General features: G+C 38.3%; 1 protein-coding gene across 5 annotated transcripts in view; it reads left to right on the forward strand.

The window, feature by feature from the left end:
• Positions 1–2,411: 2,411 nt before the first annotated feature.
• ap3b2 (adaptor related protein complex 3 subunit beta 2) overlaps positions 2,412–27,389 on the forward strand; it is a 51,420-nt gene continuing 26,442 nt past the window's right edge. For 3 of the 5 annotated variants that reach the window (XM_073813253.1, XM_065291434.2, XM_065291435.2), the window contains exons 1-8: positions 8,332–8,859; positions 20,469–20,544; positions 25,044–25,118; positions 25,299–25,394; positions 25,977–26,137; positions 26,240–26,306; positions 26,386–26,568; positions 26,642–26,818. In XM_073813253.1, coding sequence (XP_073669354.1) covers positions 8,591–8,859; positions 20,469–20,544; positions 25,044–25,118; positions 25,299–25,394; positions 25,977–26,137; positions 26,240–26,306; positions 26,386–26,568; positions 26,642–26,818 — 1,104 coding nt within the window. In that variant the 5' untranslated portion in view covers positions 8,332–8,590. Of the gene's footprint in view, positions 2,594–8,331; positions 8,860–20,468; positions 20,545–25,043; positions 25,119–25,298; positions 25,395–25,976; positions 26,138–26,239; positions 26,307–26,385; positions 26,569–26,641; positions 26,819–27,389 lie in introns of those variants that run through there. The other 2 variants (XM_073813252.1, XM_065291437.2) reach the window with 2 other exon arrangements.

Consider the following 27,389-nt stretch of genomic DNA (forward strand, 5'->3'; position numbering starts at 1 on the left):
TCTTGTGGTTGGCTTTTTTTTTAAGTTGCGAGTGCTGAGGTCTGTTTACACACACACACACAGCTACTGAAATTAACTGCTCTGATAAACAGCCAATCAGAGCAGAGCTCAACATTAATATTCATGACCCTTTAAAATAAAGTAATAGGCCATTTAGTTTTAAAGGCAAATCCTAGTGTTGTAAGTGGACATGTACAATTTTTGCACTTAAAGTTACATACCTTCTATGTAGATATCAAAGAACAATTTAACATTATTTCAATGCATTCTTTGGCACCTTTAAGTTTCCTATTGATACGATTAACAAAAATATGTAGTAGACATGAAAAACTTTTTGCATGCATACACAAATTCCTTTATTAAACATGGTAATGGCCCGTCTAGTAATATTAAGCATCCAGTCCTGCAAAAACAAAACTGATAAGTCCGTTCCAGCTTTGATTTTCCAGTGCTTCGTTTAATCCTTAACATCTCCTTGTATGGATTTAACACCAGACTGCATATGTAAGTGCTTGTGATATGTTCATTCAGAGGGCTTTAGCTTATTTTAGGAAGCACACACCGTATCTGCTCTCTCCTTCCATGTGTTTTACCTTTTAAGGCGTCTGTTTTCAGCTATTAACCTTTAAAGAAAAATAAACAACATCTAATAACATCTACACAACTTGTTGAAAGCTAATACTCATTTAAAAAGGTACTTCTGAAGGTGGTGGCCTACTTGTTGTTTTGTGATTCATCTAGCACCATATTCTTTTTAAATAAGCAATAATTAAAATATTAAATTCCTTGTTAAGGAAGAGGATTTTAAACAGGTGATATCCTGACATCCTTTCTATTCATTAAACTGGTAATTTAAAGTAAAAATACTTGTTCGACTTCATACCGCGGCACAATAGTGACAGGTGGATGACGTCAAAGTACCGCGAGAGCGATTCGAGAACCCATCAGGAAGATTCCTCTCAAACCCCTCTCGCGGAAATTTGACGTCATCCGCCTGTCGGTTTTTGCGGCATAGCATGTAGTCGAACAAGCCCATTGAGTGTTTTTGAAAGGTAAGTTTGAATGCATTGCATTGTGGGATATTTTCCAGAACAGTTTGCTCTGTTTAATCCTTCCAGTTTTGGCAAATGTAGCAGAACTTCCGTACATTTAGCTGCATAGAGATTTTGTAAAGTAGATCATATTGACAACTGAAAAATATATAACGCAAATCCAAAAAATGACATATTCGTGGTGTCTTGAACAATCCATGTTATGTGATGAATAAGTCACAACTTAACGTAGTCATGTTTTGATCTGAAGCAACAGCAGCGCACTATGTTGACATTGCTCAGAAAAACAAATGTTTGTCCAACTCCCACTTCACAGGAATTTCCTGAATCCAAGGAAAGACTTCGTGCCTTCCCACTCATGTGACTGACATAATGAAGGAATGGGAATAAAAAGAGAAAAATGTCTGTGGGTCGTTTTTTATAATGCACTTGAACCCAGAGATGAACTCTCACGAAGGAGTTCAAATGAAAGTTGCTCTTTTTACCAGCAGAGGGAGATGTGTTTAACTGTGGATTAAACAGAAGTGATTTACTATGCTATCTCTACAATATATCACATATGCAGTATGTTATGTGTGTATTTGTGATGATGAGTACATTTATTTATTGAGTCATCAACGATATATCTCATTTTGTCTTTGACATTCGTTAAACAGTAGGGACTGCATTTATTCATTGTGATGCAAAGTTTCGACCAGAATTACACTAAAACAGCTTTATTGCTATAAACACTTCGCGTTTGGACTGTACTACATGTCTAAATTGTAAACATGAATTACACTGTGCATGAATATATATTTAATACATACAGTAGTGCAGCTCACGATTCGACTCCAGCGACACAGCGCTGGCGCCATCTGGTGGAAAAAATGAAAACTGCAGTTTTTTAATGCAGCAAAAATCAATGCAAAGTATTATTTCGAGTTTCGACTGTAAATATAAATGTTAAAGGCAAAAAATAGATTATTAATTTAATGTGTTTTAAATAAATGAATTAAATAGTTTTTGCTATGATTAATTGTCCTGATTATTATCAATGTTATGCTATTTACTTTTTATTATGAATAATGTATTGTTAACTTATGTGAATCGTTTCTATTATTAGAAAATATTAGGAATCATCAAACGAAATAAAGTGAGTGAAGAAACCCCTTTTTTAAGCAGACTTTTAATTATTTCACGAGTTCACCTGCTCGAATACCAAACGAATTTATTCTGTTTATTTACATCAAATATATTCCATTTATTTGTTTTAAGACATGGCTGCTGTATTAAGAGTACATTTCTATAATTCATTATTTTAATAAAAAAAAAAAACACTGTGCCGTGCACGCATGCGCCCGGCGCGGCCTTGTCTGTTTCAGCACCCGAGTCACGTGACTCAGTCGCTCATCGCCGCTGCTCCGCACGGTAAATCGCATCACGGCAGCAGAGATGTCCGCGAGCTCCGCGTTTAGCGATGAGAAGGGAGGCTCGTCCGGCGAGCCCGAGTACGGCCACGACCCGGCAAGCGGCGGCATCTTCTCCTCCGACTACAAGAGGTGAGACGCGCTTACATCTGTGAATCGTTCGCTGTACAGACAATAGGCGTGTTCGACTTCACGCCGCGCTGCGCAGACTTATCGGCCTATGGCATCACAGTACCGCGAGAGCGATTCGAAGGCACAGGTCTCGCGGTACTTTGATGTTATACGCCGGTCGTCCTGCGCAGGTCTGTGTGAAATCATTACACGCCTAATCTCAGACTGGGGTAGACGCGCATGCGCGGATAAATCTGATGGAACAACAAACGATGATAAACGCGATATTTGTGGTGTTAAACAAGTTATTGATGTGATGTTTGTGCGTAATCGATATGATTTAAGCAGAAGTTTAGGCAAAGTATGTGTTATTATTATTATTATGCACATAAACACCGCGCCTAATGATCGGACAGATCTGATATAAATCTGACTGAGAGAAAGAACATAAATATGTTTTTGGTATTGTAATCTATTTGAAGTGAGATGTGTGTGTTGTGTTGTGTTTATAGTGTATATTTGTGTGTGTAGTGAGGTTTGTATTTCAGCACCGGATGGTGGACAGCGCTCGAGCTTTTACGTCATGGCCTATAGTCCATAATGATGTTCGTGCTAAATATACTTTTTGACTTCAAGGCTCTCTCCTGATTGAATCTTTGTTTTATGCGCTTACTGGCTACATATTCATCTTAATATACATTTACATCTGCTTTTATCTTTAACTTTACCTTCTGATTTACTTCCTCTTTTATCTTCACTTCTACATCTCTTTTTTCTGTCTGATCTCTCTTGTTTACTGATGGTGTGAACCAGTTTGTCACCACCACCACCACCATCTCTCTCTCTCTCTCTCTTTCTCTCTGTGGTTATATTTAGAGGCAGCTGTTTCAGATCAATGTGGTGTGAGGAACATAAAGCTTCTGGTCTGTCACTCATTGCTCAAGGTTATATGATGTGCTGTCCCTTTAACCCAAACTTTTCGACATATGCCCCCTTCCCTTGTGTAGGGTGCATCCCTAAAATTTACAACATAAAACAGTCTCAAACTTAGACTTTGAATTGAACAAAACATAAACATTAAATTATATAATATATTGCTGTTGGTTCGTAACTGTATTTTTCCGAGGTTAGATTACACTATAAATCATTACACGGCAAATGCTTGATTCTGATATTCCATAGTCCAAGGCATGTTATTCCAAGATCAACCTGATCTCACGAATTTCCGTGGCATAGTCACGGAATTTTGTGCTCATTTTTCCGTGGCATTCTCACGGATCTCCGCATTTTTCCGTGGCCCTGCTATGGACTGTCTTTTTCCGTGGCATTCTCACGGATTGGTTACTCAACTGTTTTGTCCTATTTTCTTACCATTTTCGCTTCGGTTTAGGGTTAGATTTACATGAAATGACATCCCTACCCAAACCCAACTCTAACCCCAACGCCAGGCGACAATTGTTTAAAGTTTAGAAAATATAAAATAATAAATCAGCAAAAATAGTATAAACCAATAGTTAAAGTGACATATTAACGCAAACACCAAATCTAACCCTAAACCGAAGCGAAAATGGTTTGAAAATAGGAAAAAGCAGTTGAGTAACCAATCCGTGAGAATGCCACGGAAAAAGACAGTCCATAGCAGGGCCACGGAAAAATGCGGAGATCCGTGAGAATGCCACGGAAAAATGAGCACAAAATTCCGTGACTATCCCACGGAACTTTGTGAGATCATGTTGTCCAAGATAACTACCACTCAAAATTAATAACAAACAGTACAGTTTAATATAAAACAGAAAATAAATATAAATATGTCTTTTAATAACTTATATACCAAATAATAAACCAAATAATGTGTTTGTGACATTTGAATGTCTTGTCTTATCTTAAAACCGAAAGTAAACATGTCTGCATTTGTAAAAAAAATAATGTTTAAAGTTCAATTTTTAATGTTCCTTACCTTACTTATGAGGTAAATAGCCGTGGAATAAGCAGGATAATGTACATGCAGCAGGTTGTTATCGCGAAACAATCCTATTTAGTCTGATCACACTGTTGGGGCTTATTTGTGCGATAACAACATGCTGCCTATACATTATCCATTACTTAACATATTTTATAATATTTCACAAAACTGGGGGCCCCTGGCACCATCTCGCACCCCCAGTTTAAGAACCCCTGCTTTAACTGGCTTCAGCGCAGAGATTTTGTGATCTATTATTTCATTCTTTAGCTTAGATGCAGAGCCAGAGTACATTTTCTTGAGTACAGTACTTAAGTACAGTTTTGAGAGATCTGTACTTTACTCGAGTATCATTTTCGGGAGTACTCATGACTTTACTCAAGTACATTTGAGAGGCAAATATTGTACTCTTTACTCCACTACAACCATAGGTACCCGTTACTTCTTCTAAAAAAAGGAAAATCTCGTAAACCCTCAATTTGTTGTTTCCCTCTCTTAAACATGATTGGATTGTGCAGGTGCCACTGATTGGGACAGCCTATCAGCAATCACCTTCAGCTTTCCGCCAAAGTCACCATGGTCAGATTTAGATAAAAGACGAAACCATGGACGAAACAATCAATGATCCCGGGAATGTGCCAACCCGTGGCCCCACCTCGCCAAACTTTTTCAATTTTCCGAACAAGTTAATGATAGTTTTCGCTTCAAGCGTTTGCTGTGTTACCAAAACAAAACCTCATCACCGCCTACAAAAATTCAACCCCTTGAGCGGCCGGGATCACTGGTGATCCTGGATTATTGTTTTATTGAAAATGAATCTTCAAAACATCACACTGGTGCGCATATTTTGAGAAATAATGATTCATTATCACATGTTAGTAAAATATTTAGTCATACAGAATAACATTTCTATTCATTTCCACTGAATTATGCGATCTAAAGAGCGAACGGAGCGAGATGGGTGTCCTCTTCCAGATTTGCGTCAGATTTGACCTCAGAGCTCTATGGTTTGCTGTACAGCTGTCAATCACCTCACGTCATTCAATGTGCGCTGTGGCAGTAGTAATGCAATATTTAGAAAATGTACTCTTGTACTCTTGATACTCAAGTACTTTTAAAAACAAGTACTTCAGTACTTATACTAAGAGTATCTGTACTTTTACTCAAGTAATAAAGCTGTGTACTCTGTCCGCCTCTGCTTAGATGTTGGTCTATTTCTTTGAGCTGTTTCACTGTGCATCATTTCAATTTAAACAATTTGTGTCTCAGACAGAAGAGTGAAACAGAAGCACACATGCACATATTTTCATGCCTTTTATTTTAGTCTGGTTTGTTTTTGAGCATTCACACTCCCTACAACAACTACACTTTTGTTTACTACACCTTTAGGGGGCGTGCACACCAAAGTTTTTAAACACAGCGGACGCCAAAAGCCAGCTTTTTCAGCAAACTACAGGCTTTCTTCAGCTGAGCGCTTTTGTTGCTGCAATACTTCTGCTTTGTTTATCAGTCGTTGTAGAGTACGCCGGTTGGTTGTTGTATTATTTGTCCCGCCCTCCTTCAGTGTGATTGGACAGTCGTGTGAGAACTGACATTGATGACGAGCTGAGCTTTTTTGACTCAAAGTTGAATAATTTTCAACTCTCAGTGCTCAGGGGGCGTGCACACCAAAGCTTTTATGCCCACCGCGCATGTTTTTAATTGATTCCAATGGAAACTCGACGTTTTCCAAATAAGCCAGCAGCGACGGTTTTTCTGCGCTCAACGCTGAGATTTGAAAGAGATTCAAATTTGAGTGAAAAGCTCTGCTTGTCAATGTCAGTTCTCACACGGCCGTCCAATCATAGTGGAGGAGGGGCCGGACAAATATCACAACAACCGAACGACTCACATCTCAAGTATCACAGCTACCACCAAAGCGCCCAGCTGAAAAAACTGCTGGCAATCTGTGTCCTCCAGGCGTTTTTTAGCCGCGTTTAAAAGTTTCGGTGTGCAAAACCCCTCACCGTTGAGTGTGGAAAAACTGCAGAGCACCGGCTTTCAGCGCAGAAAAAAATACGCCAGCTGAGGCTTTTTTGAAAAACGCCTCGCTTTCATTGGAAACAATTGAAAACATACGCCGGCATCCGTAAAAACTGTGGTGTGCACGCCCCCTAACTCTTTCCTGCTATTCAACAACATGCGGATATGCTGAAGTACTTTGTTCTTAAAGGCGGGGTGCATGATTTTTGAAAAACACTGGAAAAGAGAGTCAGGCCGACAACCAAAACACACTTGTAGCCAATCAGCAGTAAGGGGCGTGTCTACAAACCGACATCGTTTGACTGGGTTGCGTATGTGTGGGGTGGATCTATCAAAAGAAGGTCCAGATTCTATTCGGGTAGGGGTGTGTTTGTTTAAGTGATTTCAAATCTTAACATTGGCTTTCAGAGATCATGTACGCCACCTTTAAAGTAAAGGGAAAGTGCAGATATATAATCTGATATAAATATGTAATAAGAGTTATTTTGTGTTACTGTCTTTCACTATAGCAGTGTTTAGAATTTAATCAGTTGTACTAAATAAGACAGGCTGTGAAAGTAGTAGACATTCAGCCTGTTTCCACCAGGGGGTGCTATAATCCTTCAGTTGATCCCTGCAGTTAAATGCATATCAAAATTGCCATACTTGTCTAAAAAAGTCTTATTGTTCATGATTTTTTGGTGGGTTGGTGTTTTATTGCAATGTAGTGTAATGTTGCACATTGTCTTTAACAAAGGTTTTCTGTAAATTAGATTAAATGTTTCGGTAGCATCCGTGTAGCTCAATGGTAATGCACAAAAGTGGCCCATGCAGTATATATAAATATAGATAAACAAGAGAAATCTGCATGCTGTTTATCTCTTTCCTTTATTTATAAAAGATAAAATAGCAATATTGATCAAAACAGATCTTGGTCAGGCCTTCTGTAAAAAATATATATAAATATTTCTGGTCAAAAATGGTACCCCCATTGGTACTAAAGTATTAGTACCTAAATATTAGTATAGAGCTGGATTAGTGTTTGTGTGTGGTTAAACTGGTTTCGCAGTAAACATGAAGAGCAGTGACTCTCACTTGCTGTTGCCATGGCAACACACTTTTCTGATGTCTACTGTACAGCTCTCTGATTCTTCGGCACGCAGCATCACGCTCGAATATTCATAAAACAGGACGAACAGATTGTGTATCTGAGTTCAGCAAGGTCCAGGCTTGTCCGAAACGTAGGAATGTTTCTGTACATTTTTCACTTCGGTGTGAATTCTGCATCTGTCTGCGAGTGTGAATTCAGCAGCTTTCCCTCCGTGTTTTTCAGCTGATATCACTTCTGGTTCATCTAGAGCAAGCTGGAAATGCAATGTCAGCCTGAGTGCATTGCATTGTGAGAAACAGTGATGCGTACAGGCCGATGACCTCATCCCAGAACGCATTGCACTCGACACGACGTCGCATTTCAGCTGAATGAAAATATGCATGTTGAATACTGATGTACTGGTGTGTGTATGCACAATGCACACAGCAGTATGGTCTTTGTGTGTATGCACATCGAAATTGAGAGGTTTTCCTGCAAAGAGCCTTTAGTGCGGCGTTTAGCTGAGTCATGCCTGAGAGAAGGAGAGGCAATCGACTGAAAATACAATGAAAAGAGGACGAGAGAGGGAAAAATGTGTCAGGAGAGGGAGAAAGAAAGAGAGAGAGAGTTTCCCTAGAGGGGCGGGGTTTGGTGTTGGTGGGCGGGGTTTGTTCCAATGAACAATCAGAGCGGCGTGCGCACCATCATTTGGATCTGAGCAGATCCAAGAGGAGCTCTCGCCGTCAGATGAGACCTAAGACAGAGTCAGCTCTCGTTTCATCTCAGGGCCACGAATGAGAAACGCCTCCAGATTCAATTCATGATCATCAGATGTTACGGAGACCTGTGGATCGGGAGAGCTGACACCTGTTGTTCCCGAGATCGGATTTTACAGTTGTCTTTGACATAAAGGTGCCTCGGGGGGAATCTGAGCAAACTTTGGGTTTCTGCAGGTAAAGTTCTCAGGATGACTACCATGCAAAGGTTGCTTCAGCTCCCGGTGAATGCCGTGAACATGGTGAAGAGCGTGCAGGGAGCTGCCCAGGGTCAGGAGGAGGCACTCAGCCCGGTGCTGACACCAGACAGCGGACCTCAAAACTGGTACAACGCCGTCCAGCCTGAAGAGCTCCGACACCTGAGATCAGGGGGGACGGGGGGAGGCGGAGGGGGAGAGGGGACCGAGGAACGGCATGGGACGGAGGAGGGTCTTACCAACATTCAGACACAACCCTTACGGTATGCTAAGTTAACACATACGCGAGTGATATATCTGTGAGTGTGTGCACAATGTGTGTTGTTTAGTGGCTAGCTCGGGTGACGAGTGAAGTATCGGTGTCAGCTCAATTACGTTGGGAATGCAAAGTTCACGGGTTTGATTCCAGGGAACATGCATATTGATAAAAATGAATGCATATGTACTGGAAATAAGACACACGTGAGATTACGATCAGAGGAAAACCAGAAGCAAAGACTTCATTTGTTCCTCTCAGATCTTCTCAGCAGGTTGTTGTACCTGTTGAACAGAGGTGATTGTTAATAGTCACATCTGATTGGTCCGTGATAGTCACATGTCACAGTGATTGATATAGAAGATTGTTAAGATCAAATACACATGGTTGCTATTCATCAACATCAAACAGTAACGTAAAGAGATGCTGACAGAGAATTTATGAGTCTGTTGAGATCATGACTGCGTATTTGTGTGTTAGAAACCCTGTGGATTGCTGTATTATGAATATCATTAATAATATGGAGCTACAAGTGTCTCATGCGCGTAGAAGGGAAAATATATTGACTCTCTGCAGGGCAGCCATGTTATATTACATTTATTTATTACATAGCGACTATATATTTACTGGCCGCATGTTTCTCTCTAAAACCAGATACATACTCTGTGCAAATGTGTAGATACAATTGCAAATTAATTATATCAAATATATCAACATTGTAGCTGTGACCCCACTTCAAGCTGCCATAAGCAGAGGCGCACCTTGTCAACAGGCAAGGCAGGCAACTGCTTGGAGCCCCGAGCCACTAGAGGGCCCCCGAGTTTGTTTCTCGGATGGCCAGCTACACCCGGTAGATGAACAACATGACTGCATATCAAAATTCCGATTGGATGGAATGTTGATTGACATTGGCTTACCCCAGTCAAAATCCAACCCAGGTGGATAACTTGCCAGTTTCGAAATGAACGTAGCGAATGGGTGACGTTGTTTCGTTCAGTCGTGATGTCGCAGTTGATCCGTATGGATCACAACCCAAGGTTTGGCTCGCATGTGATTGCCAGATTAATACGCAAATTTAAATAGGAAAAGTTTATCATTGGCACGTATTTCAAAGGCTTGAAGGTGCTAACACTCAAGTGATTTAAAACAATTTAACCGCATATAAAAGGCGCTAAAGTGAGCAGCCCTCTGTACCCACATGTGGTTTAATGTGCCCGGTCCAGCTCCAGTCAGGCACGTGCCCAAGTGTAAATCTTCTGGTGTAAATCTCAAGTTTAAATTTTAACAGTTAACTAGTGCAATCCTTTACAAAGACAATCGCGGCAAAAACGGATCTATATGCAATGTAGTTACCCAATTTACGCTTGTAAAAGCGACAAAGCAGTAGCAATGACGCGTGCACGCACGTATTCATGTCCGCGCGCGTCTTTGCGTTCATTCGCGCACTACCGCATTCAAAAGACGCCACGCGAGTGAGTTAGCTTATGAAAACATGACGAGACTAAAGGAAGTTTCTAAATAACAATGCTAATATTATTTTGACTCGATCATTATTGGCTTCTGTAGATATACATCAGAAATGTTTTGTGCAAAGCAGGGAAAGGGAACAAGAAATGAGAGATGATGAGTTCATTAAGGGAGGTAAGACAAACTACATCCTCACCCTGTCAGGTCTCAAACGTTATCAAACAAATCTCAGGAAAACCTTTTGTCAAGTCTGTAGAATTGCATTGTTGCTGAGAAAATCAACAGATGTATGTGTTATACTGTTCTGTATTTTCAGATATGAAATTAATATTAAGTTTACTAATATTTAACTCTAGGACACTAACTTACATAACAGTTAGCAGTAACTATGACTGAGATTATTTAATAGCAGTCATAAAATGACTGTTTCTTAAAATATTTTTGTAAAAATAAGTCATTAATCATTGCTATCATTGTATAATGTAGAAAATATTTCTCTGCTGTCATTATTTCCAAACATTTTATGCCATTTATGCATCCAAACATGTTAATAATTTTAGGTATGATGAGGATTACACTTGTATATATGTATCTTTCGCAGTAACTATTGCACTGTAGAATAGTGGCTTAAGCAAAGGTCATTGTATAGAAGTATTGTACACTTCTTGCACACAGGGAATTTTCTGCTTGGGGCCCCCATAGACCCTAGAATCGCCTCTGGCCATAAGTAACTCACTTAACTAATGCACCTGTAGCTCAGTGTAGCGCATTGGTTAATGGGAAGATTACGGGTTTGAATCCCAGGGGACTCACTTGTTAATTAATAGATGTATAGCTGTCATGCATCGGCTTCGGATAAATGTATTGCCCACCAGATGCATAAATATAAATGTGTAGTTCATTTACAAGTCTAGATATCTGTTCCTCATTACAATAGTTGATAAGAAGGAAAAATTTGACATGTATGAAAGTATTGTACACTACTGCCGCTATACTGTCTTGATTTTTAGTATGCGACGCACACTTGCTTTGCTTTATGAATTGCATCACACATTTAGAACGCAATGATGTTTTAAATTCACAAAGGATTGTATGGTTTCGAGTTTTAGTTTTATTTGATGTAGATGTCAGCGAACATGAAAAATAAAGTATCTAGCTATCTATCTAGCTTTCATTCATTCATTCATTCATTCATTCATTCTATCTTTCTTTCAAATAAGTGACCCTGGACCACAAAACCACACTGAAAAAATTATTCATTCAATTTACTCAATTTTTTAAGGTAAGTGGTTGCAGTCAATTTATTTAAGCTACATTTAAATAAAAATAGAAAAAAACTTTTGTTTAAATGTACCTTAAATTAAAAAAAAAAAAAAGTAAATTGAATGAACATTTTTTTTTCAGTGCAGTAATAACGGTCAATTTAAAGGGGACATTTCACAACTTTTTTATGATGTCAAATAAATATTTGGTGTCCTCAGAGTACTTATGTGAAGTTTTAGCTTCAAATATCATATAGATAATTTATTATAGCATGTTAAAATTGTCACTTTGTAGGTGTGAGCAAAAATGTGCTGGTTTTGGGTGTGTCCTTTAAAATGCAAATGGGTTCTTCTCTGTACTAAACGGCAATGCCGTGGTTGAATAGTGCAGATTAAGGGGCAGTTTATCCCCTTCTGACATCACAAGGGGAGCCAAATTTTAATTACCTATTTTTTCACATGCTTGCAGAGAATGGTTTACCAAAACTAAGTTACTGGGTTGTTATTGTTTACATTTTCTAGGTTTATATGAGCACTGGGGACCCAATTATAGCACTTAAACTTGAAAAAAGTCAGATTTTCATGATATGTCTCCTTTAAGGAAATTGAACATCATTTGAGTAAATAAGCTTTGCATTGATGTTTGGTTTGTTAGGATATGAGAATATTTTACCGAGATGAATATCTGGATTCTAAGGGTGCAAAGAAATCTAAATACTGATAAAATCGCTTTTAAAGTTGTCCAAATTAAGTCCTTAGCAACACATATTACTAATGATAAATACATAGGAAATTTACACAAAAAATCTTGAATTGAATATGATCTTTATTTAATATCCTAATGATTTTTGGCATAAAAATGCATAATTTTGACCCATACAATGTATTGTTGGCTATTGCTACAAATATACCCGTGCGACTTATGACTGGTTTTGTGGTCCAGGGTCATATGTACATTGAAATGTTTACAGTTTTTCTAAGTTGCTTTGGAGCATTTCTCAAATCATTTTAAAAATTTACAAAATAATGCATGCATTTCTCAGAACAGTTCGTACAAACTGCACATCATGGATCCTGGCCAGGACGCGTCCAGAAAGAATGGCACGCGTGGTCATCCTAGTGAACAAGGCAGTTAAAATGTTTAGCCATGTTGTCAATATACGAAGTGTACACAATTATATTATATATATATATATATATATATATATATATATATATATATATATATATATATATATATATATATATATATATATATATATATATATATATATATATATATATATACTGTGGATAAAATTCACATTTTTACATTTTTAACAAATTGCACACATTGTGATTTTGAAAAAACAAAATCATATTTTAAAGAAAAAAAATTACAAAATTAGAAAGGTTGACTACGGGGCCCATAAATAAAGTTTAGTTTTGCGTGCGGACGTGAAACTAAACTTTAGATTTTTTTTACTCCATTGTCACCTTAGTGGCTTGGTAGTTGACTGTACACTGTAAGAAATGTCAAATTTTCTGTAACTCAAAATTTCCTTTACAGTAATTTATTTATTCAGTTTACATTTACAAAAGACTAAAAAAACTATTGAAAACATGCTTACAGTAACAGATTATGACACAAAGGTCAGCAATTTTGAATCACATGCCTTGTATGATAAACTAATTCCTATTTCCGGTATTTTAATAAAAATGACGTAAGCAATTGTGTACATAATCATCTGCATGATTGTAATAAAGCATTTGCAATTTGTCCAAAACAATGAGAATTTGCCTTTATGTTGTGCACAAGATTGATATTGTGGAGGTTAAACAAAGTGTTTTGAAAAATGTATTTCTGATCTGAGAAATGCTCCAAAGCGACTGAGAAAAACTTTAAGATGAGGCTGTAGAGGCAAACTACAGCAGTATAGTATAAAGTGATAAGAAAACTATATTAAAAGGAATAGTTCAATCGTAAATAAAAATTTTGTCATCATTGTCTCTGTTGAACACAAAATATGATATTTTGATGATAAACACACCGTTGACTTCCATATTATTAGTAAAAAGGAATAATATGGAAGCCAGTGGGTACCATCAATGGTGTGCTTACCATCATTTATCAAAATATCTTATGAATATCTGTGTTAAAGAATCTCATACAGGTTTTAAACATCTTGAGGGTTACTTTTGGAAAGAACAATCCCTTTAAAGGGACACTCAACTTTTTTGAAAATATGCTCATTTTCCTGCTCCCCTAGAGTTCAACATTTGATTTTTACCGTTTTGGAATCCATTCAGCTGATCTCCGGGTCTGGCGCTAGCACTTTTAGCATAGCTTAGCATAATCCATTGAATCTGATTAGACGATTAGCATCACGCTTAAAAGTTATCAAAGAGTTTTAATATTTTCTTATTTAAAACTTGACTCTTCTGTAGTTACATCGTGTACTAAGACCGACAGAAAATTGAAAGTTGCGATTTTCTAGGCAGTTATGGCTATGAACTATACTCTCATTTTGGTGTAATAATCAAGGACTTTGCTGCCGTAACATGGCTGCAGGAAGCCCAATGATATTACGCACTGCCCCAAAATAGTCCCCTGCTATTTAATGCGAAGCTGGTTGAAACGTATGTAGCCAGTCATGTGGGCTGCTCGTCATGTCAGAATACGTGTCTGATGTTCGAAGGGGTTTATGATTAAAGAAACGCTCACGTTTGCCATATTCCTGCTTAATCTCATGTGTAATCAGAGTTTATTTTGACATGATGCATGATGCGCATGGTTCACATGACGCACCCAACACATATTTTGACATTATGCACATGGTTCACATAACGCACCCAACACATATTTTGACATAACGCGCCACACACTTGAAACTCTGAAGACTCTCGGAAGAGAAGTCACCGGCTGCCACAGGTCCTTTTAATGAAGCTGGTGGGCCAAAAGAAGACTTACTGGTTAACCTAGTTAAGAAGCCTGGTTAGCACACCAGCACACAGGCATCCAGTGCTTTCCAACAGGGACTACTGTCAATACACACAATATGATCTACAGTCCAGAGTTGAATTAATTTGCTAAAAGCTTCTGTATGTATTGTAAATGAGTAAGTGCTCAGTTGGTGACTGTAAACATACAACTTCAACTTTCATTTATTTATGTATATATATATATATATATATATATATATATATATATATATATATATATATATATATATATATATATATATATATATATATATATATATATATATATATATATAAATAAATGAAATGTATTTGTTGCCCAAAGTGCTGCACAATAAGTAAGGGATAATGTAGAGGCAGCCGGTAGTTATTGGGAAATAAGCCCCGACAGTGCGATCAGGACCCGACGCGAAGCGGAGGGTCTTGTATCACACTGAAGGGGCTTATTTCCCAATAACTACCGGCTGCTTCTACATTATCCCGCTTATTACACGGCTACTTGCCACATAAGAAAAAAAACTGGACATGAATATGAATTTGAAACATTTTATTGCCATATTTGTTTTAAATTAACATTTTTATCCTTCCGCGAAACTTTGCACAGATGCATAAAATGATCGTAATACCTTATTAAGATCCTCTGCTTCATACTTGTCTCCATTTTTTCTCTTTTAGCCAGTCTTTGAGAAGTTTTAATGCCCATTCTGTATTTTTTTGTGTGTTGGCTTCGTAGCTGTCATGCTCTATTTTGTCAAGTTCAGTCTCAGTAAGCTGTCTGTGTCTTGTCGTGGTTGTCCAGTGTTTGTCACAAGATGGCGCCAAACAGACAGTAATCTTTATTGATCTTTATTGGCGCGGAGCGATTTTACTCGTGCAAGTAGTCCGGCTATGCGTTATTATTTTGGATCGGTTATTATTTGAAAAGAACGAACCTGCAAATGTCTCAACTGACCAATCAGAATCAAGCATTCCAGAGAGCCGTGTAATACAGAAAAAGAAATACAGCACTCTTAAAAATAATGGCGCTTTAAAGGATGCCATACAAGAATCATTATTGGTTCCCCAAAGAACCCTTTCTTTCTTACCTTTTTATAATCTAAAGAAGCTTTAGCTATTGTAAACAGAAATGTATAATATTACATTGAATATATATACTTTCTGCGATGTGTTACATGTGACATACTGTATGATGATGTCATGTATTTTACACAACCTTCTTTCAGATCACGACTCAGAACTTGTGTGTGTGTAAGAGGGCTCAGGGCTCACACAAAAACCTGATTTACACATCATGACACACAGTACACACTTACATTACATTATACACACAAACACAGGAGACAGACCTACTGATGGGTGGAAGGAAATGCCGCCCCCGCAACACAAACACATACACACATGCTGGATGATCACCTACTGATACACACTGTTTATACGCCGTGAATCTCCTCGGCCTGTCGCGAACCTTCTCTGCTCTTCAAAGCTAATGAAAGTCTCTGGGGAAATCTTTAATCGTGAAAGCGATGGATGTTCGTGGGGTGTGAGAGACGATGGCAGGAAATCTATTCGCTGGAGTTTATTGCTCTCTTTGTTGCTGTGGAAACTAGAGAGCGAGACCTGGGTGCATTGTGAGATATCATAGTCATTTCATTTCAGTGATGTGACAGGCACCCGGGGAATGTTTTTAATTACCCGATTGTGTCGTATCCGCTGGCTCATAACATTTTCGTTGCTTGAGGTTTGAGAAGAAGATGGGGTTCGAGCGAGGTCAGGTGAGCTCTGATTGGCCGCGTCATTCTGAATCCCCTGCGACATATAAGTTACATCACAACACATGACGTTGAGTTCAAAGCTGTTATGACATCAGGACATGCACTGTGATGTCACAGGAAGTTTTGACTGTACAAAGAAAACTTTTAAAATCTGAAAGAAAGATTCTTCATTTGAGGTCTTTTCTAATTGATATTTGGACGTCCACACACACAGGTTGCCCACCGACACACGAGAGAATGATTGGTCGCAGATGTCATCACCTCTCCGTCATTACTTTGTTTTAACGTTAGATACATCATGAAGATTGACATGTGGATGCGGTTGCTATGGTGACACGTGCCTCTCTCTCTCTCCCTCAGAGAGATGGACCGAGAGGTCATGGCCTCATCTCTCAGATGCTACACACAGGACTTAAGATGGGTTCAGCTGTGCTGGATTGATAAATTGACCCAGGATCAGATTTGATTTTGTGTCACTTAATGTAGATTAGATAAACTTTATCCAATGAGAATGAGTTCCCTTGTATCTTTTATAATGGAGGTCTTTGTCAGATGTTTCTACTTATATACCTTGGCAGAAGTAAATGTGAAAAAGATTTACATTTATGGTTTATGAATTCTTTTGTTGCATCACTTCGACCTCGGCGCGCAGTAACGTCATCGAAGGTCAAAGTGCTGCCAACTAAGTGCTCTTCCACCATACAATATATAGTTTTCATTTTTATCCGCTTAAAAAATCAGCATGTTTTATTTTGTGCCACCATACTTACCCATGTAACTACTCATGTAAGAGTCTTTAAATAGGGAAAACATGGAAGTGTTTGGTGGCTTATAAATTCATCCCTGTTTGCAGCCTAAGGAATGAATGGGGCTAGGCTAAATGCTAACACATTCACAACGCGCTGTACAAAGATTAAGTGCACACATCGAAAAAAAGATAGGCATGTATTCATTTGTCTAAGTCGAGGTAAGAACAGTAAAATTTTGAAAAACTGTCCTGAATTGAAAAAGTGTGGGAAACCCTGATGTATAGACGGTTTCATCGGACGCACGTGCGCTGACCGATACACGTCTGGATCTGAACTTTACTTCCGGTTTCGTTTTTTGAATGGTCTAGTGGCTAAACTGATCTCTTGAACAAATACCTCATCGAAAATAACAAATGTTTTGGTTTCCAAGGTAATCTATGTGTTGTTTTTTTGCTTGTTTTATAAATAAACTGCATTTTAAGAACTTTGTTGTTATTTATTCTTGGCGGAGTTTACTGGAAGTTACGTGCGGACCACGACAGCCGCTTGTTTATGTTGTTACTGCTGAAACCGTCTATTGGTTTCAAAGAGCTCTTTTCAACCACACAGGATCATTATTATCTTTCACATTATAAAAAAATCATTTAAACACATTTTAAAGGTCTCGTTCTTTCTGTGTTTTTAAAGCTTTGATTGTGTTCAAGTGCGCAATATAACATGTGTACAGTCGGGAAGTAGAGGGCTGTAGTCCAAACCGACCGTTCGCTGTAGGCGTTGAAAGGTGAATTCTGTTAAAGAAAATATATCGCCTGGCAGTGAACTTTGAGCTTTATCATTTTGCAGATATTATTTATGCTATTATAGCAACATTACACACTAACTAAAGTTTGAAAAATGGGATTGTCATTTATATATATATAAATGACATTAAAAAAGGAATTGCAGACCTTTATATTTTGTCTCTAGTAAATTCTCTAGTATTTTGTTTAGTTGGCATTCAGAATCGTGGGATGATCGTGATCTTTATTTAAAGCTAGTATTTCATCATTCATATATCCAAAGAGTATTTGGTGTTGTCAGATTTATAAAAGAAAGAACAGCCTTTCCGATTTTTGGCGGAAAAGGTCAAACACTTGAAGGTGTGTGGTGGGCGAATTTTTTTTGCTGTTGTTCGTGTTGTTTACATTACATGCACGTATGCGTTATTGCAAACAAAACACGTGAGATTTTGATTTACTTACGCCTGTAGTTGTGACTCCTAAACGGGGTCCTTTGAAGTTTTGACCGCTCCAACAATTGTAAACAAGTGGAAAATCCGGAATCAAACTGAGCCTTGTTTGTAAAGCAGTCCTCTCCGAAAATGCAGTCAGGGAACAAACTCATTCGCAATTATGTTGCTGTCCGGGAAAACGAACTGCATCCACTGTTGTCTTAACTCTTTCACCGCCAGTTTTTAAAAAAAAGTTGCCAGCCAGCGCAAGTGTTTTTCATGATTTTCACAAAAGTTTAATGTCTTCCAGAAAATGTTCTTCTTTAAATATATAAACATACAATATACCAAATGAAAGAGCAGACCCTCTGCTTTCAAACAAAAAAAAACGTTTCATCCTACCTTCAGTAGTTCTTTTGTAATCAGCTTTTGAATATGGGTAGGTTTCTGCAAAAACACCACATTTTGAGCAAAAAGCAGAGATAATTCAATTTTTGTGACGGACTTTTCATAGAGATCCCATTCAGAGCGATCTTTAAAACAGACACGGACATGCAGACGCTTGCCATAGGGCAATACTTCCGGGTTTAAAAAGTTGCGGAAGGGCGCCACCTAGTGGATAATAGCGGAAAGACGGAAAAACTCGTCATTGGCGGGGAAGCGTTTTCTCTTGATTGGAGAGATATCTCGTCAATGGCGGGTAAAGAGTTAAGACAGGGAAAGCTGAATAAGGTTTTCTTCTCCTTACATCCAAAAACACACTTTTTTTGTTGAACTATCTTGCTAAAACAAAGTTGTGTGCTGTGCAGTGATACCGGTGACTTCTACTCGACAGAGCAATGCTAATGCGCGTTCTCGCTCTCACTTGACGTGCAGGACAGGCGTGCTATTCTGGGGGTAAAGGCCCATAAAAGGAATATGGGGTCAATCAGTATTAACGGATACCCCGCTAATCGAAAAAAAAAAAATTACGAAACTTGTAGGAAAAAGGAGGCATGAGTTTGGCTCAGAAATACTCTGTTACAAGCTCAACTACTTTTTTGACACTTTGCTTATGTTTCGCATGAGGACAACAACTCTTAAACTGTGTTAATAAGTCAGAATGTAGAAATAGCATTAAACCTCCCCTTTAAAAACGACAAGATTGTGATTCAAATGTTTCCCAAAATTGTGCAGCCAGGCGATATATTTTCTTAAACAGAATTCCTCTTTTAAAGCCTACAGAGAATGACCGGTTTGGACTACAGCCCTCTACTTCCTGCTTTAATGACGTCACTAGAACAGTTTTTTGACTAAACTCCGCCCACATGAATACATCAGTCGCCAGCTAAGCTAACCGCAAGCTAATCTGCTATCGAATCACAACACACTAAACAAACTACACAATCAGACCTCGATACGTATTTCTGAAGGAGGGACTTCATAGAACAAGGAAGACATCAGACCATTTTGAGGACAGTGAAAACAGCACTATAAAGATAAGTAAATTGTGTGAAAAATACTGCAGTTTTTTACACGTTAAACATGAACACATGTTATATTGTGCACTGTAAACACAATCAAAGCTTCAAAAACACAGAAAGAATGGGAGCTTTAATAGATTTGACTGGTCAATCGATATTGAAATCAATATAACTGCTGGTGTGATACCAAGATGGCCGCCGAATGACTTGCAATAACAGCCGTCTTGAGCCGACATATAAAACTCGGCGGTTATAAAACCTGGTGTTTTATGACTGCATGTTATGTGCAGCTGTGTTTTGTTCATGCACCTCCGTCTGTGTTTCTTTTTATTGTTTTTTGCTCTCTATAACTTCACAGCCACACACATCTTTAATGGATAGATTGATTTCCTCCTTCTAACCTCGTAAATATCTACAGCGCTTTAACAAATCTCTCTATATCATCATAGGTCTTCAATAGTGGGTCTGTGCTGTGTCCTCCAAATAGTGTTTGAATTCAAAATTATTATTTTTTTAAATGAAATTAGGCATCAAATAAAAATGCATTAATAGGCTTTATTATAATAAAAATGATAAAATACTTGTTTGAAGTAAAGGTTCCACTGGTGGTCCTTGGCCTGAAAAAGGTTGAAGACCTCTGCTTTCTCAAATCGATGCTATACTTTCATCTTTTATGGATGGAGAGTTTGAACAGTTGAAAAATGTTTTCTCTTTCTTGTTTTTCATCTCCAGACATGATGACCTGAAGGAGATGCTGGACAGCAATAAAGACTCGCTGAAGCTGGAGGCCATGAAGCGAATCGTAGCTGTGAGTTTTACTTTTCTCTTCAAAAACCGTACCGTTTTATTACAAACATCATTCGGTAAAGGCAAACACAAATCACATTATCATAACATACGCTGATGTCATGAGTGATACAGAATCTGTTTTAATGGACCGTTGGTCAGCCTTTAGGAAATGCCAGGCTTGGTTTTATAGCTGTAATGATGGAACCTGAGCAGAAAACAGCACTGAATCAACCTCAACATGAACATTAGCAGAGAAAACAGATTAAAATCTTCATTGTTCGCCGTGCAGTCCAGAGGTTGTGCATTTGTAATTCTGTAATATATCTGTAATATCTCAGTTGCTGTTTGTTTTGTGTCTGAAGTCTTGGCGCACACCACTCGTGTGTAACAGTCGATTTGAGCGAGTGAATGGAAATAGGACAAGAATGCACAGCGTTTAATATTCATGTGTGGATTTAGTTTCCCTGTATTGTTGTGGATCAGATCAGGGCTGAAATATTTATCACCCAGAAGCCACAAACAGCCACCTGATACACACGAGGAACAGACATCAGGTCGATAATTCAGTCTGAACCCAAACTCACAATGAACTGAGTTTACTGTCTTTACACAAACTTATTCGAGGTTATCTTTTAGAAAAACCTGTCAAACGCCTTGTTATTTTTTAAGCCTTCACCATCAATCAATCTTAGCTTGATATTTTGTCTAATGCTATCACATTCATTCATTAAATGTTTTGGTCTTAGTTTCTATTTTATTTGTCATTGATGTATAAGTAAATTCCCAAATAGCCATCATGTTGCCTTCTAGGTTGACTATATACCCAGTATGGTCTGGCTATGAGTAATTCAGTTTCTATCTAAAAATAACCTTGAGTTCAGTTACGTGTCGTTTTGCCAAATTAACTTTGTGAGATGTATTATTATGTAAGCAACGTCAACAGATAAATACAAAGTGTTCGGTTTTGTTTATTTGTTTCTTTTTTTCACTGACAGCTCAAATTGTGCCTTGTTATATCCTAGACGTCTGGGATGGCCTTGGATGGCTATTAGATGTCTTTTTAAGCAAAATTGCTGTGTTTAAACTAGTCACTGAATAAGGCTAGTCACCACAAAAATGAAGATAAGTGATAGTAACCACAGCAGCATTGACTTCCCACGGGTCCTTGCAATCCTTGAAAGTTTGTGAATCTGAGGGAAAAAATTCAAGGCCCTGGGAAGTCTTTGAAAATATAGATACAGGTCATTGAAAGTGCTTGAATCTATTTTATGCAAGAAGTTTTCTGGAAAAGAAATCCATATTATTCCCTGTGTAGTGTAGGATAAGATCATAAAAATTCGACTCGACTTTTTAAGCACACGTGCTAAACTGTTCGCTTTAAATGCTTATATCTTTTGTATGCGAATTTTGATTCATACCAAAAGAATTTTTTTTTTGCATAGTTTTGTTTGACACATTTAAACGTCTCTGGTTACGTATGTAACTGTTGTTCCCCAAGAACGGAACAAGACGCTGCGTCTCCCTTGCCATACTTCCTGCGTCCCTGTAACGTCGTCTTTGGCAATATTTCAGATATACTTCCTGGCTGCCGCGTCACCCTGTCTTTGTCGTTAAGCCTCACCATTGGTTGAATTTGATATACACATTCAGACGCACTTACCCCTGGAGGCGTCCCCAAAGTGTCACCGCAGTGACGCAGCGCGAGTTCCCTCGAAAGGGAACTGTAACAATGTATCTTTAAAGGTAATACAATGTAACCTTGCTCTCACTTGAAATGTGTCCCGACATTTAGTCCTTAAAGTTGAGGGTATTGGACCTGGAAAGTTCTTGAAAGGTCCTTGAATTTGAAGTTAACTAAGGTGTGGGAACCCTGTGACTTCCATAGTGGGAATAAACAAATACTACAGAAGTCAATAGGTGCCGTCAACTCAACTGTGTGGTTAACATTATTTATCTAAATATCTTCTTTTGTGTTTAACACATTACAAAAACTCAACCAGTGTTTTAACCAACATGATGGTGAATAATTAACAGAATTTTCATTTTTTTGGGTCAACTATCCCTTTAAATCTACCATTACATGTTTATCAGTTTAAGGGCACCTACGATTCGTGTTTCTTACATTTCCTTTGGTGTGTAAGTGTATATTAGTACATGTCAACTATATGCAAAAGGTACAAAACCCTAAAGTAAACAATGACGCGAGTTATTGTCTCCAACGTAAATCTCTTTTCTTGGACTACAACAAACACACGGATTGTAGGCAACAGTTTACGATTAGTGATGTAGAGAAGACTGACGTTATCATAATTCCTCCTGCTTGCTAACTCCTCTTAGCATTGCATTGTGTCCAAATCTTTTAAACATGGTAAGGAGCGTCACATTTCCGGCTGATGTCAGAGGTATTCAGGCCAATCACAACGTACAGATTAGCTGGCCAATCAGGGACACAGAGCTTTTAAAATCTATGAGTTTTGTACAAAATCCCTGCGTTTCAGGAAGAGAAGGAAATCTGGAGCTACAAAAATGTACAGTATGTGGAAAATAATGTATTTGGATAATCCACGTAAATCACGCAAACACATTGTATAATACCAAATAATAACGTTATTTTTTAGTAATGAAATAGGTGCCCTTTAAGAGACTCACTTATTTTCAAAGCTTCGGCATCTTTTAGACTTTGGGTCATATAATTTTTTTGCTAGTTTCAGCCCAACGCAGTTATCGCTTTCACCTCCTGTGCCACGTTATTTAAATAGCAAACGATGGACGTGCTGGTCTGAAAACAAAGTATGTTCAGACGCATTATTGGCGTGTTGTTATTTTGAGGCAATTAAAATAGACTACAGTATTTTGTTATTTAAAGGCATTCTAAGCGAATCTGCGAGACGTTAGTTTTTGTTGACGTTTGAATTGTTTTCAAACAGACGGAGCGTAGCTAACTCCTCCCCCTCCCCCTCCCTTCCGTGCTTTCATGAATGCGCCCAACCCCCATCCCCAAATCCTTCTTGTCGTTTATTGGCTGATACACTTTGTTATGGTTTCTGTTTGTAGGTTTGGCCACTGTGTTGTTATTGCCGTTTGTGAAGCCTGGGCTGTCAACAGAGATCACGTTTTTTTACAGTTTGATCAGCGGACAGGCAGCAAGCAGATAGTGAGGAGATGTTTGCTGTATGTAACAAAAAATGTTTTATGGTCTAAAACACGTCAATTCGCTTAGAGCACCTTTAAAGAGCGCATTATATGCACCAATAAACTGGACGACAACGCGTATTTGCTTATTACACACACATGGATTCGCAGCACACAAACGCTTTTAAATATGAAAAATAAGGATTAAAATGTAAAAGATTATTTTATGTTTTGGACATAAATGAGGACAGATTACATGACTCTAGAAGGTGTGAAGAGCTGCTTCACCTGTAGCCTGGTAAGCAGAATTTTTTGCTTCTAAAAAGTGCTAATTTATTTTTAATTTTTTAAAATGCTACCCAATGAATTTGTTATATGATGGGTATAGGATACAGATTTAGATAAACACTAACTTTAATAAATAAAATGAGAACTATACTAGGGCTGTCAAAAGATTAATCACAATTAATCGCATACAAAATAAAAGTTTGTTTTTGCATAATATACTTGTGTGCACTGTGTATAATTATTTTGTATATATAAATACACACATACATGTATACATTTATAATATTTATTTATATGTCATTAATGCAATTATCTAATCAACCAATCACATGGCAGTCGCTTCAATGCATTTCGGTGTGTGGTCCTGGTCAAGACAATCTCCTGAACTCCAAACTGAATGTCAGAATGGGAAAGAAAGTTGATTTAAGCAATTTTGAGCGTGGCATGGCTGTTGGTGCCAGACTATTTCACAGTCTGCTCAGTTACTGGGATTTTCAGCACCTTGTTGAATCAATGCCACGTAGAATTAAGGCAGTTCTGAAGGCGAAAGGTCGGTCAAACACAGTATTAGTATGGTGTTCCTAATAATCCTTTAGGTGAGTGTATACATATAAGTGTTTCTTAAATACATAGATGCATGTGTGTTTTTATATATAAAAAATAATTACACACAGGGCACACACATATATGCAAAAACAAACTTTTATTTTGTATGCGATTAATCGCGATTAATCTTTTGACAGCCCTAAAAATAATACATATCATTGGTTTATTACACCCAAAACACACCCATTACTCATTACGAGAAGAGGAACAACTCTTTTAGGCGATTTTTCCCATCGTTAAACTAACAAAAGTGGATTGTTTGTGATACTTTTCGCAATAGGACCCTTATATTTTACGTTTATTTCACCCCATTAAATCGAGTCGTTATTTTCCTCACACGTTCCCCGAGGCTCTCTTTCCTGCACAAACGTTCACAAGTGTGTGGATGTGTCTGGAATTCTCTGATTGTTTTTTCTTATTCATCTAATACTCAGGTTCCTCTATCAGACTAATAGAAATGCTGTGTGCATGTGTGTGTGTTCGTTCAAACAGATGATCGCCCGGGGGAAGAACGCGTCTGATCTTTTCCCAGCGGTGGTGAAGAACGTGGCCTGTAAGAACATTGAGGTGAGTGTTAAACAGAAGAGGATTAGTCCATGTCACGTGTTAATACGAGATAGCAACGTAGTTCGGCTTTCAAGACACCTTGAGTCCCAGAGCTGTAGACATCTTTTATTATGAATATGTGTGTTTGTACTGGATTTGTGTATACAGTATTTAATATTTCTTTATATTATGTTTTTTTAGGTAAAGAAGCTGGTGTACGTGTATCTCGTGCGTTACGCCGAAGAACAGCAGGATCTTGCTCTGTTATCCATTTCCACCTTCCAGAGAGGCTTGAAGGTCCTTGAAAATCTCACACATGCATTTAATTATTTATTTAAAACAACTGAATAAGACAAATGCACAAAATGTAACAGGATCAATAGGATAGAATAGGAAATAGGATTTCACATGTTCTAATGCACACACATCTTACTTTTATTTTAAATATAATCTCCCTTTAAACCAAATCTTCCCACAAACCTGTCGACATTATCACATTTAAAGCAAAATATGATTTGCATAGTATATAAGACTTTCAATAAAAACTTTTATTAATGTTTATTAAACAACAAAAAAAGTTTGACTCTGCCCTCTAGTGTCAAATGAAGCAAATAGCCACCACACCCTTTAATCCTGTTTAAAGGCACATTATGTACGATTTTTGCATTAAAATATCCAAAAATCCATTGCACAGCGTTATGCATTTTCATTCACATGCATAATTATCGTTTCCAATGATCCGCCAATGACATAATAATAATAATTGCATATTGTGCCTTTAAGTCATTACTAATACTACCAATATCTGCTGCAAGTTTAGTTCATCAGTCAGTACTGACAAAGTCTGAATTAAACTATGTCATTTACTTTCTAATACAGGACCCTAACCAGCTGATCCGTGCGAGCGCCCTACGTGTGCTCTCCAGCATCAGGGTGACCATCATCGTACCCATCATGATGTTAGCCATCAAAGAGGCAGCATCTGATATGTCTCCATACGTCCGCAAGACTGCGGCTCACGCCATACCCAAACTTCACAGGTACCCTACCTCAGTAAATTATTTAAAGCAACATCCCCCAGCACGTCTCCAAATAAAATAATGGTGATTTTTAAGCACAAAAGCATTTCTCTATCCCTCCAGTCTGGACCCTGAACAGAAAGATCAACTCATTGAAGTCATTGAGAAGCTATTGGCTGATAAAACTACAGTAAGTTACACAATAACTTGAGATCTGTGGGATGTTATGGCCATTGTGATCTTACACACATGCCCTGTGTGTGTTGTAGCTGGTGGCAGGCAGCGTGGTGATGGCGTTTGAAGAAGTGTGTCCGGACCGCATCGATCTGATCCACAAAAACTACCGCAAGCTGTGTAACCTGCTGATTGACGTGGAGGAGTGGGGTCAGGTGGTCATCATCAACATGCTGACGCGTTACGCCAGGACGCAATTCCTCAACCCTAACATCAACGTATGTATCGGGGATTTGTGCGTGTGTGCGTCTGAATGATGTGTCCTTTCTCATCGTGTGTGTGTTTGTGCAGGAGTCTCTGTTGGAGGACGGTGGGGAGACGTCGTTTTACCCATCTGATGATGAAGAAGATGAAGAGAAAAAGGTTGATACGTCCGCTCTGGCCAAGAGGAAACCGTACGTGATGGATCCTGATCACAGACTCCTGCTGAGAAACACTAAACCCCTACTGCAGAGTCGCAACGCTGCCGTGAGTCTGTCATTCTTAAATTAAATATGAAAACTTTCTTAGTCTTTACTTTAAAAATGTATTTTCGCAAGAACCAATGAGGTTCAAAGTTGCTGAAGTGCCGCCATATTTAAATACCGTAGATATACTGATACATTACATCACTTAAACTATGGTGAACTTGTGATGTCATTTTTTTTTAAAAACACTTCTCTGTCGTAACCTATTAAGCCGATGGATGGATGGATGGTTGGATGGTTGGTTGGTTGGATAGATTGATAGATGAATAAATGTATAGATGTATGCCAGCAGCTATATCACCCTGTAGCCCAAGACAGCTTGCCCACTGAAGCTAAGTAGGGTTGAGCCTGGTCAGTACTTGGATGGGAGACCTCCTGGGAAAATCAGATTGCTGAATGTTAGTGTGACCAGCAGGGGGTGCTCACCCTGTGGTCTGTGTGGGTCCTAACACCCCAGTATAGTGACGGGGACACTATACTGTCAAAAAGCACCGTCCGATGACAAGTTAAACCGAGGTCCTGACTCTCTGTGGTCATTAAAAATCCCAGGATGTCATTTGAAAAAGTGTATG

Source organism: Paramisgurnus dabryanus, chromosome 23 (assembly GCF_030506205.2).
Source record: "Paramisgurnus dabryanus chromosome 23, PD_genome_1.1, whole genome shotgun sequence".
Taxonomy (NCBI): domain Eukaryota; kingdom Metazoa; phylum Chordata; class Actinopteri; order Cypriniformes; family Cobitidae; genus Paramisgurnus; species Paramisgurnus dabryanus.